The sequence below is a fragment of the Dicentrarchus labrax genome, unplaced genomic scaffold, assembly GCF_905237075.1.
Source record: "Dicentrarchus labrax unplaced genomic scaffold, dlabrax2021, whole genome shotgun sequence".
NCBI lineage: Eukaryota > Metazoa > Chordata > Actinopteri > Moronidae > Dicentrarchus > Dicentrarchus labrax.
In genome coordinates this window covers 74,280-94,266 of record NW_026136977.1, presented here as the reverse complement: position 1 = coordinate 94,266, position 19,987 = coordinate 74,280, and the positions used below count along the sequence as shown (strand labels likewise).

Sequence of the window (19,987 nt, the reverse complement as noted above, 5' to 3'; positions counted from 1 at the left end):
AGAACTCTTTTACAGTATAAAGTACTTCATTATAATATAAAGTACTCTATAGCAGTATAAAGTACTCCATTACAGTATAAAGTACTCTATAGCAGTATAAAGTACTCCAATACAGTATAAAGTATACAGTATAACAATATTAAGTACTTCATTACAATATTAAGTACTCCATTATAGTGTAAAGTACTCATTACAGAATAAAGTACTCTAATACAGTATACAGTACTTCATTATAGTATAAAGTACTTAATTACAGTATAAACTACTCCATTATAGTATAAAGTACTTCATTACAATATTTAGTACTCCATTACAATATTAAGTACTTCATTACAATATGAAGTACTCCATTACAATATACAATATTGCTCTACAATATACGGTACTCTATTACAGTATAAAGTACTCCATTACAGTATAAAGTACTCTATTACAGTATACAGTACTCCATTACAGTATAAAGTACTCCATTATAGTATAAAGTACTTCATTACAATATACAATACTGCACTACAATATAAAGTACTCCATTACAGTATAAAGTGCTCCATTACAGTATAAAGTACTCCATTACAGTATAAAGTACTGTATTACAGTGTAAAGTACTGTTATTACAGTGTAAAGTACTGTTATTACAGTATAAAGTACTTCATTACAATATAAAGTACTTCATTACAGTATAAAGTACTTCATTACAATAATAAGTACTGCACTACAGTGTAAAGTACTCTATTACAGTGTAAAGTACTCTATTACAGTATACAGTACTTCATTACAGTATAAAGTACTTCATTATAATATACAATACTGCACTACAATATACAGTACTCCATTATAGTAAAAAGTACTCTATTACAGTACAAAGTACTCCATTACAGTATAAAGTACTTCATTACAGTATAAAGTACTCTATTACAGTATAAAGTAGTTCATTACAATATTAAGTACTCCATTACAGTATAAAGTAATCTATTACAGTATAAAGTACTCCACTACAGTATAGGGTAATCTATTACAGTAACAGACTTTATTAATAATTATTATTATAAATTAGTTTTTTAAAGTTTTTGTGTTGAAATAAAATAAAATAAAAACTTTATTTTGAAAATCTCTCACTATTAAACACAGTTTCATATTTAACTGTTAAACAATGAACTTTATTGTGAAAGGCCTTACTTATTGGTTATTGATAATATATTATTAGTTATTGATAATATGTTGTTGGTTATTGATAATATATTATTAGTTATTGATAATATATTATTGATTATTGATAATATATTATTAGTTATTGATAATATATTATTGGTTATTGATAATATATTATTGGTTATTGATATTATATTATTGGTTATTGATAATATATTATTAGTATGATTATTGATTATCAGGAAGATCTCCAGCTGTCAGCAGCAGTCTGTCTCTACCTGGTTACTGATGACATCATATGATCTCTGCTCTCTGATTGGCTGTTAGAGAGTCTCTGTCAGTCCTCAGACCAGTTCACAGTCTCAGACGGGTTCAGGTCTACAGAGAGTCAGACGGGTTCAGGTCTACAGAGAGTCAGACGGGTTCAGAGAGTCAGACGGGTTCAGGTCTACAGAGAGTCAGACGGGTTCAGAGAGTCAGACGGGTTCAGGTCTACAGAGAGTCAGACGGGTTCAGGTCTACAGAGAGTCAGACGGGTTCAGGACTACAGAGAGTCAGACGGGTTCAGGACTACAGAGAGTCAGACGGGTTCAGAGAGTCAGACGGGTTCAGGTCTACAGAGAGTCAGACGGGTTCAGGTCTACAGAGAGTCAGACGGGTTCAGGACTACAGAGAGTCAGACGGGTTCAGGACTACAGAGAGTCAGACGGGTTCAGAGAGTCAGACGGGTTCAGGACTACAGAGAGTCAGACGGGTTCAGGTCTACAGAGAGTCAGACGGGTTCAGGTCTACAGAGAGTCAGACGGGTTCAGGTCTACAGAGAGCTGATGATGATGATGAAGATGATGGTTCTGGTTCTCTGGTTCTCCTGTGTGTCTGCTGACGGTAAGTTTCTGACAGACAGACAGTAACAGACAGACAGTAACAGACAGTAACAGACAGACAGACAGTAACAGACAGACAGACAGTAACAGACAGACAGACAGTAACAGACAGACAGTAACAGACAGACAGTAACAGACAGACAGACAGACAGTAACAGACAGACAGTAACAGACAGACAGTAACAGACAGACAGACAGACAGTAACAGACAGACAGACAGACAGTAACAGACAGACAGTAACAGACAGACAGACAGACAGTAACAGACAGACAGACAGACAGTAACAAACAATCAATCAATCAATGTTCTGTTTCTATCTTCAGTTCTTCATGAGGACATTGCTATCCATGGCTGTTCAGACTCTGATGGAGAGGAGATGTACTCTCTGGATGGTGAAGAGATTTGGTACGCAGACTTCATCAACAAGAAAGGAGTGGAGCCTCAACCCAACTTCATAGATCATATTAGCTACCCTGACCCTGGAGCTTATCAAACTGCTGAGGCTGATCAACAGATCTGCAGACAGAACCTGGAAGTAGAACGTAAAGCCTACAAGGACCTTCCACTGACGTTAGGTAAAGACAAACTTTATTATTCTGTCTGTAAATATTGAATCAGTCAGTAATAATATAACTCATTACTGTAGAATACATTGATATATATATTTATATTTATATATATATATATTTATATATTGTAGATGTGGACCACTTTAAGGGTTATAATCTTTATTATGTTAGCATGCTAGCATTAGCTGGGGCTGATGGGAGTGTCTGTAGTCCTGCACTTGAAATATCAGCCTGATGATGGCGCTACAGGACCCTCAGAGGATCAATAACATTATTCAGTGGGGGGGTAGAGACAGAAGACAAAGGTGAACAGCAGCAACTATACTAATAGAAATGACTGATGATGATGATGATGAAGATGATGAACAGCCACATTGATGGGGAATAATAATGATAATCTCAGTTATTATCCTGTTCTTCTGTTCTTCTGGGGGTTTTGGTTGCTCAGATATTGCTTGATATAATCTGATATAATCTGATATATTTATTCTGATATATTCTGATATATTTATTCTGATATATTCTGACATAATCTGATATAATCTGATATAATCTGATATATTTATTCTGATATATTCTGATGTGAAGTTAATTATTTTGGGCTGTCACTCTTTAGTGATGATGGCAAGAACAGCATTATGCTTTTTAAACTGAATTATTGATGATTAATGCTCAAATCATACATCAATAGTAAGTTTACACATAATCTAAAAATAGAAATGCTAAGTCAGCACATTGCAGTCCGTCCTGGAAGTTGCAATGGCAGAAATTAATGCAAATGTAACTGATCCCTCAGTGGAATAAGTTGCCTTCAGTTCTTAATGAATTATCTTATTAACAACATCTCAACATCAACATTTTCTAGACAGACAGGGATTTTGGGAGGCAGATCTTGTCAGTACTTTACAGACCATATAACATTTCACAGATCAGGGCTCCTGGTGAGCTCAGTGAGTAGAGCTGGCGACCCACGTACGGAGGCTGAGTCTTTGCTGCAGCGGCCAGGGTTCAAATCCGACCTGCGGCCCTTTGCTGTCTGTCTTCAGCTGTCATTATAATAAAAGCCTGAAAAAATAATAATTTCACAGATCATGTTTTAAGGAGAGCTCGTGTTATTAAGAGGAGCTGAGCTCGCCTCATGCTCACTACAGGAGAGAGATTGGAAAGAAGGAAATGGATGGGTACAAACCTTTTAAAGCGAAATGAGGAACAAACAGATTCTTGTAGGACCCAAAGCAGAGAAAGAAGAACTGCACTCAGTGCTTGGTGACAGATTATATCTAGTGTCACAAGTAGTGATCTGATACATCGGCCGATGCGGGCTGCTGCGTTCACCGATCCAGCATTATTTACAGACAGGCGTCCACAGGCAGCTCCGTGTTGCTGCAGACGCTGCAGTGCAGGTACAGACCATGCACAGCCCCTCCCCCCACTAGGAGAGTGCTGGAAGTCTGCTCTTCAACACTTTCAAAGCATCTTTGAACTGTTTAACTTAGCTGAAATATTGCCATACACTGAAAGTGGAAACACGAATGCCAACTGCATGCTCTGTATGTGCTATAGCTAAACAAGTCTATAAAACTGCTTGCCATTGTGGCTGTATGTATTCATACGGTAGCTGTTGTGAACACTGGTCATAGGATGAAGTAATGCCGACGTTGTTCCGTGGTTCCCTGGTGTTGTAGCAGTTTTATTTAGCGACCACCTGGCTGGAGGTTTGGACACGTGTGTGTGTGTGTGTGTGTGTGTGTTTCTCTCTCCCTCGTGTTATCATGTACCAGACAGTGCACCGTGATGGCCTTACTAGTGTTTAGAGCCGTTTGCACACGTTAGCATTAGCAATCCAGTTTTTCAGTCAGCGTCAGCTACCAAACTGAAGTGTGTGTGTGTGTGTGTGTGTGTGTGTGTGTGTGTGTGTGCCGACTGAAGGATATTTTATGTATCTACCTCACCTGTTTTTAATATTTGTTAAATATTGTTTACTTGTTCTTGTTCTACCTCACCTTTTTTAATTTCAATAAATGTTCCTTTTTTTTAAATTGAGACTCGTAACATTTGTTATCATCATTGTGTAATTTCTATGATGTAAGTTGAGGGAGCAAAAGTAGTATCGGCTCCAAATATCGGGTCAAGAAAATCGGCAGTCTGTATCGGTCATCAGCTAGGGCTGATTAAAAAAAAATCGGTATCGGCATCGGCCTTAAAAAATCCATATCGGTAGATCCCTAGTCACAAGGTCATAGATTTATAGTTTAACTCTAACTTTAGAAAGGTCATTAAATCATGTTTCATCTCAGGAATATTACAAGTCAGACATTTTTACATTTTTAAGTCAGAGAGATACTGAAATACTCATTCATGCTTCAGAAAGCTACAGCTAGTTCAGAGTCTGAAGTAAAACTAGGAAACTGGATCACATCCACTGCTGCAGACACTGTACTGGCTGCCTGTATCATGTTCCAGCCAGATCACTGAAGTCCTGTTTTTATTTTAAATGTTGCTTATGTGACAAATAAAAGCCTCTGGATGTTAGAATGGTGAGCGCTCTGGATATATTATAAAGGATATTAAAGACTTGTTTTTATATAGTCTGGCTTTTATTGATGAGTAATGTTACAGCTTTAGTTTTAATCAATGGTTTTTATTTTTGTCCCTGGTATTTATATTAGTGTTTGTTTTTGTTTTTTATCTGTGTTATTTCAGAATAGTTGTACATGGTCTGCACAGTAAATAGTTTGTTTAGCTGTCATTCTTTATCTGTATATACTGTACAGCCTGGATGCTGTCTGATGAAATCCTCATGTTGCACAAATGAAAGACATTTTTTCAGGAGTTTGGGAAGTTTCAACTTATTTTATTTTAACTCTCCTTTTACTTTGGTGTGTTGAAACAGTCTTATTATGAATTTAGACATGGAAAACACAGAAACTACTCATTTGTACAGAACCAGATATTACATTTACTGTTTCAATAAATCTTCATTTAAGTCGTCAATTACTTTAATTAACAAATAACAAATACTGATGACACTAATTATAACATTAAACCTTAATATGATCTCTGTTTCTGTACAGATCCTCCTTCCAGTCCGATGATCTACACCAGAGACAACGTGGAGCTCGGAGAGAAGAACACCCTCATCTGTCATGTGACTGGTTTCTATCCTGCTCCTGTAAAGGTCTACTGGACCAAGAACGGAAAGAACGTGACTGAAGGAACCAGCATCAATGTTCCCTACCTGAACAAAGACGGTTCCTTCACCCAGACGTCCAGACTGGAGTTCATCCCACAGCTGGGAGACATGTACAGCTGTTCAGTGAAACATCTGTCTCTGAAAGACCCACTGACCCGATTCTGGGGTGAGACAACTTTATTTAAATTCACTCAAAATACAAACAGACACTTTACTAACTGACCAAGGTACACATCTGTCTCCAGATGTGGAGGTGTAGCTGCAGTGTGTTAATGTTTCTGTCTCCAGATGTGGAGGTGTAACAGCAGTGTGTTAATGTTTCTGTCTCCAGATGTGGAGGTGTAACTGCAGTGTGTTAATGTTTCTGTCTCCAGATGTGGAGGTGTAACAGCAGTGTGTTAATGTTTCTGTCTCCAGATGTGGAGGTGTAGCTGCACTGTGTTAATGTTTCTGTCTCCAGATGTGGAGGTGTAACAGCAGTGTGTTAATGTTTCTGTCTCCAGATGTGGAGGTGTAGCTGCAGTGTTTTAATGTTTCTGTCTCCAGATGTGGAGGTGTAGCTGCTGTGTATTAATGTTTCTGTCTCCAGATGTGGAGGTGTAGCAGCAGTGCATTAATGTTTGTGTCTTTCTGTCTCCAGATGTGGAGAAGCCTGAACCCAGTATTGGACCTGCAGTGTGTTAATGTTTGTGTCTTTCTGTCTCCAGATGTGGAGAAGCCTGAACCCAGTATTGGACCTGCAGTGTGTTAATGTTTGTGTCTTTCTGTCTCCAGATGTGGAGAAGCCTGAACCCAGTATTGGACCTGCAGTGTTCTGTGGACTCGGTCTGACTGTCGGTCTGCTCGGTGTCGCTGCTGGAACCTTCTTCCTCATCAAAGGAAACGAGTGCAGCTGATTGGTTGGGGCTGATGATGTCATATAAGGGGCTTTTTCTAAGGATCGGGTTTTCTGAGTTTTCTGGATCACATCTGTATTTTCTGATAACGTCAGTGTCAGCAGCTGTTCTGTGATCAGTTCTGTTCAGATTGAAATTGATTGATCAGGAGGTTACAGACTTTATTGATCAGTAGTCTGATGGATGATGAGTTCACTGTCAGTAGAAACACACAGTAATCAATGAGTTTAATGTCCAACATCAATAATAATAGATCAATAAGTGTGATCTGAAAGCAGGGACAGCCACATTCAGTCAACCTGCTTCGTGTCCAGGCCTCAGGTCTTTAACATATAGTCTTTGCTGTATATTGATTGATTGATTGATCAATAGTGAGTGCTCACATACGTTGATTTACTAACTGCTGTTTGATGATTCACTGCACAGCTTCTGTCCAATAATCACTTTAATCTTCTTTATCTGCCACTGTCTAATGTGATCAATAACCTGATGGAGAATCAATCATTGTAGGAATTTACTGTAATAAAGGAATAAACATGAATGTGTCCTGTTGTTGATTATTGATTATTGATTAGCTGACTGAGATCAACCACAGTCAGTTTATATCCATGTACAACTACAGAAACACTACAGAGCCTGTGAGGAGGATTCATCCAACCTTTGAACTGTAATCAATGATCTTTATATGATAATCATATTAAAGGGGACATATTAACCCTAACCCAGACACTGGAGAAATAAACTCAGTCCTTTTATTGTGGCTGCTGATGTCAGAAGACCTGAACTCCAACAGCCGTTCAGATTCTGTTCCCCTTCCTACGTCAGAAACCAGTTCATTAACAGAGCGCCACCTCCCCTCTGAATAACCACCTCCCCTCTGACCAACCCCCTCCCCTCTGACTAACCACCTCCCCTCTGACTAACCCCCTCCCACAGAGAGTTTCCTTTGCTGCTGTCCACCATGTTTGTCCTGTCTGTAGACAGGCTGAAAGTGCTGCAGCTGTCCTGATGTTCACAAAGTCTGCATGTCCTCCCATCATCAGAGGAAGATAAAACCAGCAGGTTGTCTTTGTTTCTGATAGAAATAGGTTGTGAGTATGGAGCCAAACTGCCTAATACAACCTTTCTGATCCACACCGTTAGTGTTACAGCAGAACTCGTATTACTGAGGATGTGAGTTCCGTTCCTTCCTCTTCCTCATATCGTCTCCTATTATAAACAACACTGAGGCTCACTGTTAAATGTCTGTTAGTGCAGCAGGAACCTGTACTGTATTTATGAGCCTTTGGTTTATTACAACATCAGTTACAGTCAGTAAATGTCTGTGTAATCTGTTTCTTCATCAGTAACTGATTAAATAAATGACCTGTTATCATTATAGCACTGTGTGTAGCTGCTGCCATTAGCTACACATTAGAGATAGAGTTGGTAACCTCAGACTGGAACCACCAGAGACACTGCTTTATTATTTTACTTTATAACTGAGGACTACTGTGAGCCACAATGAGCTGTTGTACTGTATTATATTATATTATACTGTATATTATATTATACTGTATTATATTACACTGTATAATATATTACACTGTATTATATTATATTACACTGTATATTATATTACACTATATTATATTACACTGTATATTATATTACACTATATTATATTATACTGTATATTATATTATACTATATTATATTACACTGTATTATATTATACTGTATATTATATTACACTATATTATATTATACTGTATATTATATTATACTGTATTATATTATACTATATTATATTACACTGTATATTATATTATACTGTATATTATATTATACTATATTATATTATACTGTATTATATTATACTGTATTATATTATAATGTATTATATTATACTGTATATTATATTACACTGTATTATATTATACTGTATTATATTATACTGTATATTATATTACACTGTATATTATATTATACTGTATTATATTATATTATACTGTAATATATTATACTGTATATTATATGTACAAGTAACACTGAATCTTCCATGTTTTACAGGTGACCTGATGAAGCTCAGGTGTTCCTGGACCCATCAGAGGACAGAGACAGCTGCAGCATCAGGACAGTCTGGGTATCCAAAGGAAGACTGATGAAGATGAACACTGACTGCAGAGCTCCATTACCAGCTCACACTTCAATATACTAGAAACCATAAACCTTGATGGAGGACATGATCTGCACAGTTTACATAAAAGTTCTAGCTTTGTTACTTACAACATGTGGAACTGGAATATGAATGAAATATAAATAAAGTGTTTTACTTTTAAATTCAGTAATAAGTGTGGTTTTAGATCAATAACATGTTATTTCACAGAGGTTTTAGTTGAAAACCTGCTCCATGTAACATCTATCAATATGAACATGTGAAATACTTTAGCTAGTAATCCTGTAGTAAATTACCGTAAGCAACAACACATTTCTGTTTTAGTCAGACTTTATTATGATGTTGGCGGATAAATGACATAATGATATATAATCTAATGATACAATATTCAGTATATTTATAGTATTATGAAAGGGGTTCAAACATAATTGCAGCTTTTACAAATATCTGAAGGTGAACTTTGGTAATAATACTTAGTTAAAATATCAGACTATGAAATATGGATACAGTACCGTTAACAGTTGGTTACTGAGCAGTTTTTAAACCACATAAACAATTGACTTTGTTAGATGAGTGATTCCTTCAGTTATGTTGGCATGTTGTACAGGATAAAGTATTCCAGGTTTCTGTTTCCATGGTCTCAGTAAACTAATGTGTATAAAGAATATAACAGATGGGAGGTTACAGTAATCATTATACTATTACTCTGATTACTTTGGTACAGTTACTGGCTGTTTCTTCACTAGAAACAACTGCTTGACTAATGTTGTTAATATTATGTAATATATAATATGTTTAACTTCACTGGGCTGTGTAGACTGTAGGTCACTGCTCACTGCTGTACCTGGAAAGACATAAAACACAGTGTTGGTTCTCATAGTTAAGGTAGAAACACTAACATTATGTGATAGATAGAGGTTAATATATATATATATATATATATATATATATATATATTTAGTTATATGTATGTATATGTAATTAATATAGCAGTATTTACCTGAGGAACTCGTCACAGAAAGCTGTAATCCTGATTGTTGTTGTTGATTTCAGGTCAGACTCCCGCTCTAACATGTCCGCTGATGAAGTTTTTGCTTTAGAAGCAGTTATTGAATTAATATTGACGGTAGAAATGCAGATAAACTCAGTAACAGAGAGGAGCTAACCATATAACCTGCAGTGTAATGATATTAATCCAGAATATAACCTGCAGTGTAATGATATTAATCCAGAATAAACACATATAAACTGCAGTGTAATGATATTAATCCAGAATAAACACTGCAGTGTAATGATATTAATCCAGAATAAACACATATAAACTGCAGTGTAATGATATTAATCCAGAATAAACACATATAACCTGCAGTGTAATGATATTAATCCAGAATAAACACATATAACCTGCAGTGTAATGATATTAATCCAGAATAAACACATATAAACTGCAGTGTAATGATATTAATCCAGAATAAACACATATAAAGTGCAGTGTAATGATATTAATCCAGAATAAACACATATAAACTTCAGTGTAATGATATTAATCCAGAATAAACACATATAAACTGCAGTGTAATGATATTAATCCAGAATAAACACATATAAACTGCACTGTGTAATGATATTAATCCAGAATAAACACATATAAACTGCACTGTGTAATGATATTAATCCAGAATAAACACATATAACCTGCAGTGTAATGATATTAATCCAGAATAAACACATACAACCTGCAGTGTAATGATATTAATCCAGAATAAACACATATAAACTGCACTGTGTAATGATATTAATCCAGAATAAACACATATAAACTGCAGTGTAATGATATTAATCCAGAATAAACACATATAACCTGCAGTGTAATGATATTAATCCAGAATAAACACATATAAACTGCAGTGTAATGATATTAATCCAGAATAAACACATATAACCTGCAGTGTAATGATATTAATCCAGAATAAACACATATAAACTGCAGTGTAGAGTGAACTGTGTCTGCTGGACTTTGTGCTGAACAGTCTGCCTGGTAACAGCTGACGAGCAGGTCATGTGATGTGTTCTCTGCTTTTTAGAGCCGCTCTCAGTCAGACTGTGTCAGTGTTTGTGAAGTGAACAGAGGAACATGGCTTCATCCTTTCTCAGCTTCTCCCTCCTCTTCATCATCAGCCTCTACACAGCAGGTAGGATCAATACACTGATCACTGATCAATACACACTGATTAACTTTATCAGCCTCTACACAGCAGGTAGGATCAATACACTGATCACTGATCAATACACACTGATTATACTTTATCAGCCTCTACACAGCAGGTAGGATCAATACACTGATCACTGATCAATATACACTAATTAACTTTATCAGCCTCTACACAGCAGGTAGGATCAATACACTGATCACTGATGAATACACTGATCAGTTGTTACTGTAGTTGTTAACTTGATTCACTGTTTTTGTTCTGCAGATGGATTTCTGAATTATATGACAACTCGCTGTGATTTTAACTCCACTGATCTGAAGAACATCGAGTACATCAGGTCGTACTATTACAACAAGTTGGAGCTCCTCAGGTTCAGCAGCAGTGTGGGAGAGTATGTTGGTTACACTGAGTTGGGAGTGAAGAACGCTGAACGCTTTAACAAAGATCCTTCAAAACTGGCTCAGATGAGAGGTGAGAAGGAGAGGTACTGCCTGACCAACGTTAACGCTGACTACCAAGGTGCTCTGGATAAATCAGGTGAGTTTGTGTTTGTGTAACATCAACAGCATCTTATTGATTAACTCTTTATATTGATCACTTCTTTATTGACTCTGCTAACAGGAAGTGATCACTGTCTCATTATACAATCAAATACTGTAAATATTGATCAGATATTACTTTATTGATTAAGGATTATAATATTGATCAGTACTATTACTGACACTATATTACTTATTGATAAAGTATTATTGATCAGTTAACAATCACTCAGCTCGTGTCTCCACCTGCTGGTTAAAGTCTGTTACTACAACTGTTGATTTAAAGAGAAATAAACCTTTATTGATTATATTCATTGATTATATTCATTGATTATATTCATTGATTTTATGTATCAGACCTTCTATTCCATACTGATACTAATATTAATAATAATAACATTAATAATATAATAATGATCCTAACGTCTGTGTTCCAGTTAAGCCCTATGTCAGACTGCACTCGGTGGCGCCCCCTGCTGGTAAACATCCCTCCATGTTGGTCTGCAGCGTCTACGACTTCTTCCCCAAACACATCAGAGTGAGCTGGCTCAGAGACGGACAGGAAGTCACCTCTGATGTCACTTCCACTGATGAGCTGGCAGACGCTGATTGGTTCTACCAGATCCACTCTCACCTGGAGTACACGCCCAGGTCAGTACAGAACCAGAACCAGGTCCACTCTCACCTGGAGTACACGCCCAGGTCAGTACAGAACCAGAACCAGGTCCACTCTCACCTGGAGTACACGCCCAGGTCAGTACAGAACCAGAACCAGAATCAGGTCCACTCTCACCTGGAGTACACGCCCAGGTCAGTACAGGACCAGAACCAGGTTCAGATAGTTCCAGATCCACTCTCACCTGGAGTACACGCCCAGGTCAGTACAGAACCAGAACCAGGTCCACTCAAACCTAGAGTACACGCCCAGGTCAGTACAGGACCAGAACCAGAACCAGGTCCACTCAAACCTGGAGTACACGCCCAGGTCAGTACAGAACCAGAACCAGATCCACTCTCACCTGGAGTACACGCCCAGGTCAGTACAGAACCAGAACCAGATCCACTCTCACCTGGAGTACACGCCCAGGTCAGTACAGAACCAGAACCAGGTCCAGTTAGGTCCAGGTCCACTCAAACCTGGAGTATACACCCAGGTCAGTACAGAACCAGAACCAGGTCCAGATCCACACTCACCTGGAGTACACGCCCAGGTCAATACAGATCCAGAACCAGGTCCAGATCCACTCAAACCTGGAGTACACGCCAGGTCAGTACAGAACCAGGTTCAGATAGGTCCAGATCCACTCTCACCTGGAGTACACACCCAGGTCAATACAGAACCAGAACCAGGTCCAGATCCACTCAAACCTGGAGTACACGCTCAGGTCAGTTCAGAACCAGAACCAGGTTCAGATAGGTCCAGATCCACTCTCACCTGGAGTACACACCCAGGTCAGTACAGAACCAGAACCAGGTTCAGAACCAGGTTCAGAACCAGGTTCAGAACCAGGTTCAGATAGGTCCAGATCCACTCTCACCTGGAGTACATGCCCAGGTCAGTACAGGACCAGAACCAGAACCAGGTCCACTCTCACCTGGAGTACACGCCCAGGTCAGTACAGAACCAAAACCAGGTCCAGTTAGGTCCAGGTCCACTCAAACCTGGAGTATACACCCAGGTCAGTACAGAACCAAAACCAGGTCCAGATCCACTCAAACCTGGAGTACACGCCCAGGTCAGTACAGAACCAGAACCAGGTACAGGTCCACTCTCAACTGGAGTACACGCCCAGGTCAGTACAGAACCAGAACCAGGTTTATATAGGTCCAGATCCACTCTCACCTGGAGTACACGCCCAGGTCAGTACAGAACCAGAACCAGAACCAGGTCCACTCAAACCTAGAGTACATGCCCAGGTCAGTACAGAACCAGAACCAGAACCAGGTCCAGGTCTACTCAAACCTGGAGTACAAACCCAGGTCAGTACAGAACCAGAACCACTCAAACCTGGAGTACACACCCAGGTCAGTACAGGACCAGAACCAGGTCCAGGTCCACTCTCACCTAGAGTACACACCCAGGTCAGTACAGGACCAGAACCAGGTTCAGATAGGTCCAGATCCACTCTCACCTAGAGTACACACCCAGGTCAGTACAGAACCAGAACCAGGTCCACTCAAACCTGGAGTACACACCCAGGTCAGTACAGAACAAGAACCAGGTCCAGATCCACTCTCACCTGGAGTACTGTCTACCTGTCTCTGGAGTACACGCCCAGGTAAGTACAGAACCAGAACTAGGTCCAGATAGGTCCGGTCCACTCTCACCTGGAGTACACGCCCAGGTCAGTACAGGACCAGAATCAGGTTCAGATAGGTTCAGATCCACTCTCACCTGGAGTACACGCCCAGGCCAGTACCGGACCAGAACCAGGTTTAGATAGGTTCGGATCCACTCTAACCTGGAGTATACGCCCAGGTCAGTACCGGACCAGAACAAGGTTCATATAGGTCCAGATCCACTCTCACCTGGAGTACACGCCCAGGTCAGTACAGGTCCAGGTTCAGGTCCGGTTAGGTCCAGGTTCAGGTCCAGACCCTCTGATTTGCTGTTTGTGTTGATTCAGGTCTGGAGAGAAGATCTCCTGTGTGGTGGAGCACGCCAGCCTGAGAGAACCTCTGGTTACTGACTGGGGTAAATACCTGTCTGTCTCTTTATCTGTCTACCTGTCTCTTTACCTGTCTTCCTGCTCACCTGTCTGTCTGCCTGTCTGTCCTCAGACCCCTCCATGCCCGAGTCTGAGAGAAACAAGATCGCCATCGGAGCCTCCGGACTGATCCTGGGTCTGATTTTGTCTCTGGCTGGATTCATCTACTACAAGAGGAAGGCCCGAGGTCAGACCAGTACCCAGACTGAAACCAGACCAGTACCCAGACCAGTACCCAGACTGAAACCAGAACAGTACCCAGACCAGGACCCAGACTGAAACCAGACCAGTACCCAGACTGAAACCAGAACAGTACCCAGACCAGCACCCAGACTGAAACCAGACCAGTACCCAGACCAGTTCAAGACTAAAACCCAACCAGTACCCAGACTGAAACCAGAACAGTACCCAACTATTAAACCAGTTTTAGTCCAGTCTCAGACCAGGTTTATCAGAGTCTCAGTCTGGTTTATCCTCATTAGTCCTTCAGAAACTGCTCAATGTGGTTGTCTCAGTGTACTTGTTTTGGATCAGTTTGGACCACCAGGGCCCTTTAGTCATCTTGTTCTTTAAACCAGAACCAGGAGTCTAATTCCCACTAACAGGCAGGATCCTGAACCCTGACCTCGTCTCAGACCAGTTTAAATGACGTGGTGTCTGTATTTGTTCTTGACTTTGTTCTCTTCTTTAATCCAGGAAGGATTCTGGTTCCCAGTAACTGATCCTGGTCCTGGTCCTGTCCTTGTCCTTGTCCTTGTCCATGTCCCTGTCCCTGTCCTTGTTCCTGTTCCTGGTCCTGGTCCTGGTCCTGGTCCTGCTTGCTGTGTTTGGAGCTCAGCAGACTGTCAGTGCTGCCCCCTGCTGGACCGTCTGAACACTGATTCTCTGATGATCTGGACTCTGATACTGAGCTGGTCTGAACCTGATCCAGGACAGTCCTGTTGGTGGTGAACCTTTATGAGGACGGTCCTGGATCAGGTTCAGTGTGGCTCTGGATCTGGACTCTGATGCTTTACTGTGTGAAATCAATATTCAGCTTTTTGAATCCAATATAATCTGGTGGTGTGAATGATTTTATTACCTGCAGTCAGAAACTCTGTGGATTATTGATCAGATATCAATCAACAGGAAGTGGAATGATCTATTGATTCTGTCTGAGAGCTCTGTCATTGATTATAAAGTTCATATTAAAGTTTTAAAGACATTTGTGTTTAAAGTTCATGAAGGTTTAACGTCACCGACAACCATTCAACTCAACTTTATGTGTACGTTGGTTCTGAACAGAAGGGTTAGGGTCAGTGAGAGAAGCTGCAGGTTCATATGGAACCGACTCATTATTGATTACCCACAGCTCTTAATATCATAGGCCTTCATATATATTATTGATAAACACAATACAGAAATAATAATGGTCACAATGTTCAAATATTAACAGTATATAGTCCTACCTGTAGTATTTATTATTAAAATAATAACAGTATATAGTCCTACCTGTAGTATTATTATTAAAATAATAACAGTATGTATTCCTACCTGTAGTATTTTATTAATTCATTTAATTATTTTATTAACTGATGACTGAACAGATCAGGAACCAGATTAATGAGTCCCTGCTGTTAGTCTGGAGCAGATTATCTGCATATAATAATAATATATTACCATAATAACAGACAGACTTAATGCAGAGTTATTAATGTTCATTATAGAGTCTGATCCAGCCTCTCAGTGGGGCCACAGCCGGTGTATTGTCCTCAGATTCAGTGTTTATCAATAAAGATCAATATTTCTATTATCCATCTGTTGAAACCAAACACTATATCTATATATAAACTATATATATATATATATAGTTTATATATATATATATATAAACCCCTGAAACCTGCTCTCTCCTCAACCTTTTAAACACATTAGCAGGAACCTGTGAGCTTTGTCATCATTTCAAACCAAATTTGTTCTTTTGTTTGTTTTTATTTGAACTGTATGTGAAGAGGTAGAAAACTATCAATCTTGATGGAGATTTTCCTCTTCATGTGGAGGGCCGGAGGGAGGAGGATGGAGGGCCAGAAATGGGCTGCAGGCCAGCAGTTTAACCCCCTGGTCTGTTCCCTCCATACTGATAATACAGACACAGTCTCATTATCTGATCATAGTTTGTGGTGAAGCTGAAGGTTTTAATGACCATTGTTTCCTCCTGTGAGTGCAGACGTTGTGATCAGTTTAACAATGATTGTACCGACTGGTCCTCGGTCCCAGTGGACAGACAACCAGCATCATGTGAGTCCTTCAGAGGGTTTTAGTCTCAGTGTGGAGCTGAAGAGGAGCTGCAGCAGTCAGTGAGGGTGAGCTGTAATTACTGTACACTTTATTATCACTGAGACTCTGTTTACCCACTGATGGTGCACACACACTGTTCTACCTGTGAGACCCCCCCACTAATAAAGTGATAAAGCACCAGTGTTAGACAGTAACTCATTACTAGTAATCAGATTACTTTCTACACTAACTAGTAGTGTAAGTAAGTACTAATACATCTCAGTAATAATATTACAGTTAACCAAAATAAATAGTTAGTAGTTCTTTAATCCAACAACCAATCACATCCTTGGATTCATGTTTGTAATCGTAGAGGAAAATACTCTATTACTTTGATTTTAACAAACCGAACTGGATTTTAATTTCTAAATTAAAAGTCTAAATTTGGGCAGAAAGGACACAATTATTCATTATTTTAGTAAAAGTAATATAACTAGTAGTAAAACATGTTAAGAGTAATAAGTAATGAGTAATAAATTACTTTTTCTGAGTAACTAGCCCAACACTGGCCACCACAAACCAGAGCAGCATCTAAAGAGAGTGATCAGTCCGACCAGCAGGAGGCACACGAGCAGTGGCGGTCCTTCCTACAGGCGACGTAGGCGCTTGCCGAGGGCGCCACCTAGTGAGGGGCGGCAAATATGTGGCGAGAAAAAAGTTATAATTAAAATGATAATGTGTATTTATGTGTTCAACAGTTTTTGCGATCCCTCTATCTACAACAACACGGTGACATAAAACATAAATTAAACTTCAGTAAAAGAAACGATTCTGACCTTTGACCTTTAGCTGTTACACGTCACAGTCACAACATGCTGCGCACTCTGACGCACAGTCGGTCGGTCGGCTGTGTGTCGACGGGTTACTATGGTTACTATGGTTACAGCTACAGTCCATGGAAAATGAAACGACCATCCGGGGTGCAGTTTGGAAAGTGCAGAAAAGAAGAGCAGGAGAAACGTACAGAAGAGAGAAAGGTTCATAATGTTGATTATATATTTATTTATTATATATTTATTGATTATATATTTATTTATTATATGTTTATTTATTATATGTTTATTTATTATATATGTATTTATTATATATTTATTTATTATATATTTATTTATTATATGTTTATTTATTTTATATTTATTATATATTTATTTATTATATATTTATTTATTATACATTTATTGATTATATGTTTATTTATTATGTTTATTTATTATATATTTATTTATTATATGTTTATTTATTATATATGTATTTATTATATATTTATTTATTATATATTTATTTATTATATGTTTATTTATTATATGTTTATTTATTATATATTTATTATATATGTATTTATTATATGTTTATTTATTATATGTTTATTTATTACATATTTATTTATTATATGTTTATTTATTATATGTTTATTTATTATATATTTATTTATTATATGTTCATTTATTATATTTATTTATTATATATTTATTTATATTATATTTATTATATATTTATTGATTATATATTTATTGATTATATGTTTATTTATTATGTTTATTTATTATATATTTATTTATTATATGTTTATTTATTACATATTTATTTATTATATATTTATTTATTGTATATTTATTTTTTATATATTTATTATATATATATTTATTTATTATATGTTTATTTATTATATGTTTATGTATTATATGTTTATTTATTATATGTTTATTTATTATATATTTATTATTATTAACATGCAGTCATAATGAGACTGTCATAAGACTGGTTCAGACTGCTGGCCTGCATTGGCCTGGGTTGGCCTGCGTTGGCCTGGGTTGGCCTGGGTTGGCCTGGGTTGGCCTAGCTGCAGTATAAAGCGTTAGCACTTCGTGTGCTCTGACATTAAACTGAGTGGATGTGAAGAGTCTATTATTTCTGTCCATACAGCAACATTAGATTAGATCCAGTTTGGATTAGTTTTAACTTTACTGTGAAGTTCAAGTCCCGTGAAATACAGTTTTACATCCAACCAGAGAGCAGACTCGTGCTGAGTGAGTCAGTGCCTCATGTGCAGAGGAGGATATCAACATGTGGACTTTATAGAGCGAGGTGATAAAGATGAGCGTATACACTGATGACCACAGATAAGTATCTATTATATATTATATAATGATATATACAGGTAGAGTATGTTTATGCAGAGAGCTGTGAGCAGATGGGACTGAGGCTGAGTCCTGTATCACTCACTCCTCCCTATATCGTCCACTGTGTGGGACTCTATGTAGAGACTAGGGATTAAACTGCTTAGCAACTGAATAATAATATGAGTTACTGATACACTGGTTTGTTATAATAATATATGATTTAATAAATATTTGGGACCACCTGCAGCTGAATCATCAGACCAGGAACCGCCATGAGCCTCAGTTCAAACTCCTGAAAACAACCTCAGATCCACCATGGCTCAAGATCAGTGGTGTGGCCACAATCAGTATCAACCTTGAGGTTGGTGTAGTGTAGTACTCGAGACCGGTCCAGACCATTTGTTGAGGTTCTTGGTCTTATCTCGGTCTCGGACTGGGCGGGTTCGGGTTTTTTTAACGAGACCGGTCGAGACCACCGTCAGTCTGCCGAACTACTGCGGTCAATCCAGCCGTGAGTTCGATCCCCGTGGTCAATCTAGCCACACGTAAATTTAGAGTGTACAAGCATTCTCAGCATTACGGTAAATGCGGAGAAACAGCTATTCACTTCCGGTTTTCAAAATAAAGATATTGTGAACATTAAGCTATAATTCGAACCTACATTTAAAATAAAATATGTTACATTAAAGTGTTTCATGCAACCCTGATGAATAAAAACACTTTATATCGAGTATCTTTACTGCGCCAGTGTGGAGAAATGCCAAAATAAAAGTCCCATATTTATGCCTCCAGAGATTGCATATTTGACCATATTTGAGCTACTGTAAAAACATATTGCTCAATATTTCCTGGCTATGGATGGTATATTTGACTTTTACACATTTGAGACTACAAGCTGACTTGTTTCCTATAACTTTCCTTAATCACATGTCTGCCTTGTGTCCCCTCTCAGCAAGTATTTGAGAGACAAATATTGAAAGGCTTTCAATGTAGCATACGTCATCATTCTTGATAATAGGCGTCCTCATTGGACATACTTGTGTTCTCTCACTATAAGCTCCTCCAGAGGAATCCTCTGTCCTCGTCTCAGTTACTGGAATATCTTCTGTGATGGCTAAAGGAAACCAATTGCCAGGTGACCAGGTGAAGAGGAGAGAGGAGGCAAACAACTGCAAGTCAGCATGTCTAAAAACACCCACAGACACACAGACACATCAAAGAGACAAACAGGAAGAGACTGA

At 38.3% G+C, this 19,987-nt stretch overlaps 2 protein-coding genes and 1 long non-coding RNA gene across 104 annotated transcripts; 2 read left to right on the top strand and 1 right to left on the bottom strand.

Moving 5' to 3' along the window:
* Nucleotides 1–1,479: 1,479 nt before the first annotated feature.
* LOC127360932 (H-2 class II histocompatibility antigen, A-U alpha chain) lies at nt 1,480–7,233 on the top strand. Of its 50 annotated transcripts, none has more exons than XM_051395410.1 (6): nt 1,480–1,595; nt 1,718–1,787; nt 1,840–2,034; nt 2,358–2,609; nt 5,678–5,962; nt 6,571–7,233. In XM_051395410.1, the coding sequence occupies exons 3-6, from the start codon at nt 1,977–1,979 to the stop codon at nt 6,690–6,692; spliced, it is 717 nt and encodes a 238-aa protein (XP_051251370.1). In that variant the 5' UTR covers nt 1,480–1,595; nt 1,718–1,787; nt 1,840–1,976; the 3' UTR covers nt 6,693–7,233. The 50 variants fall into 50 exon arrangements, with proteins under 50 accessions (XP_051251370.1, XP_051251363.1, XP_051251384.1 ...); XM_051395403.1 differs by having other exon boundaries at nt 1,822–2,034; XM_051395424.1 differs by having other exon boundaries at nt 1,489–1,639; nt 1,918–2,034.
* A 3,640-nt stretch (nt 7,234–10,873) lies between these two features.
* Nucleotides 10,874–14,936, top strand: LOC127360929 (putative mediator of RNA polymerase II transcription subunit 26). 50 transcript variants are annotated; one of them, XM_051395318.1, is made up of 14 exons: nt 10,874–11,042; nt 11,328–11,600; nt 12,040–12,434; nt 12,496–12,711; nt 12,779–12,813; nt 12,931–12,987; nt 13,055–13,076; nt 13,180–13,236; nt 13,304–13,360; nt 13,428–13,706; nt 14,114–14,148; nt 14,230–14,297; nt 14,384–14,529; nt 14,578–14,936. In XM_051395318.1, the coding sequence occupies exons 1-14, from the start codon at nt 10,985–10,987 to the stop codon at nt 14,587–14,589; spliced, it is 1,710 nt and encodes a 569-aa protein (XP_051251278.1). In that variant the 5' UTR covers nt 10,874–10,984; the 3' UTR covers nt 14,590–14,936. The 50 variants fall into 50 exon arrangements, with proteins under 50 accessions (XP_051251278.1, XP_051251281.1, XP_051251280.1 ...); XM_051395321.1 differs by lacking the exons at nt 12,779–12,813; nt 12,931–12,987 and having other exon boundaries at nt 13,026–13,076; nt 14,578–14,935; XM_051395320.1 differs by lacking the exons at nt 12,779–12,813; nt 12,931–12,987; nt 13,055–13,076 and adding an exon at nt 12,896–12,930 and having other exon boundaries at nt 13,158–13,236; nt 14,578–14,935.
* On the bottom strand, nt 12,644–14,155 carry LOC127360936 (uncharacterized). Of its 4 annotated transcripts, XR_007883972.1 has the most exons (7): nt 14,065–14,155; nt 13,931–13,997; nt 13,611–13,842; nt 13,322–13,502; nt 13,038–13,140; nt 12,854–12,970; nt 12,644–12,739 (listed from the first exon to the last, which is right to left on the bottom strand). It is a non-coding gene; the product is annotated as an uncharacterized LOC127360936 (long non-coding RNA). The 4 variants fall into 4 exon arrangements; XR_007883970.1 differs by lacking the exon at nt 14,065–14,155 and having other exon boundaries at nt 13,931–14,027; XR_007883971.1 differs by lacking the exons at nt 13,038–13,140; nt 14,065–14,155 and having other exon boundaries at nt 13,931–14,027.
* Nucleotides 14,937–19,987: the final 5,051 nt, after the last annotated feature.

Bases quoted from the DNA above. Each gene is read 5' to 3' on its own strand.
- LOC127360932 (XM_051395410.1), top strand. From the start codon at position 1,977: ATGATGATGATGAAGATGATGGTTCTGGTTCTCTGGTTCTCCTGTGTG. The intron at 2,035-2,357 runs GTAAGTTTCTGA...TTCTATCTTCAG, and splicing joins CTCCTGTGTGTCTGCTGACG to TTCTTCATGAGGACATTGCT. The intron at 5,963-6,570 runs GTGAGACAACTT...TTCTGTCTCCAG, and splicing joins CCCACTGACCCGATTCTGGG to ATGTGGAGAAGCCTGAACCC.
- LOC127360929 (XM_051395318.1), top strand. From the start codon at position 10,985: ATGGCTTCATCCTTTCTCAGCTTCTCCCTCCTCTTCATCATCAGCCTC. The intron at 12,814-12,930 runs GTCAATACAGAT...GTACACACCCAG, and splicing joins CACCTGGAGTACACGCCCAG to GTCAATACAGAACCAGAACC. The intron at 14,149-14,229 runs GTCAGTACAGGT...GTGTTGATTCAG, and splicing joins CACCTGGAGTACACGCCCAG to GTCTGGAGAGAAGATCTCCT.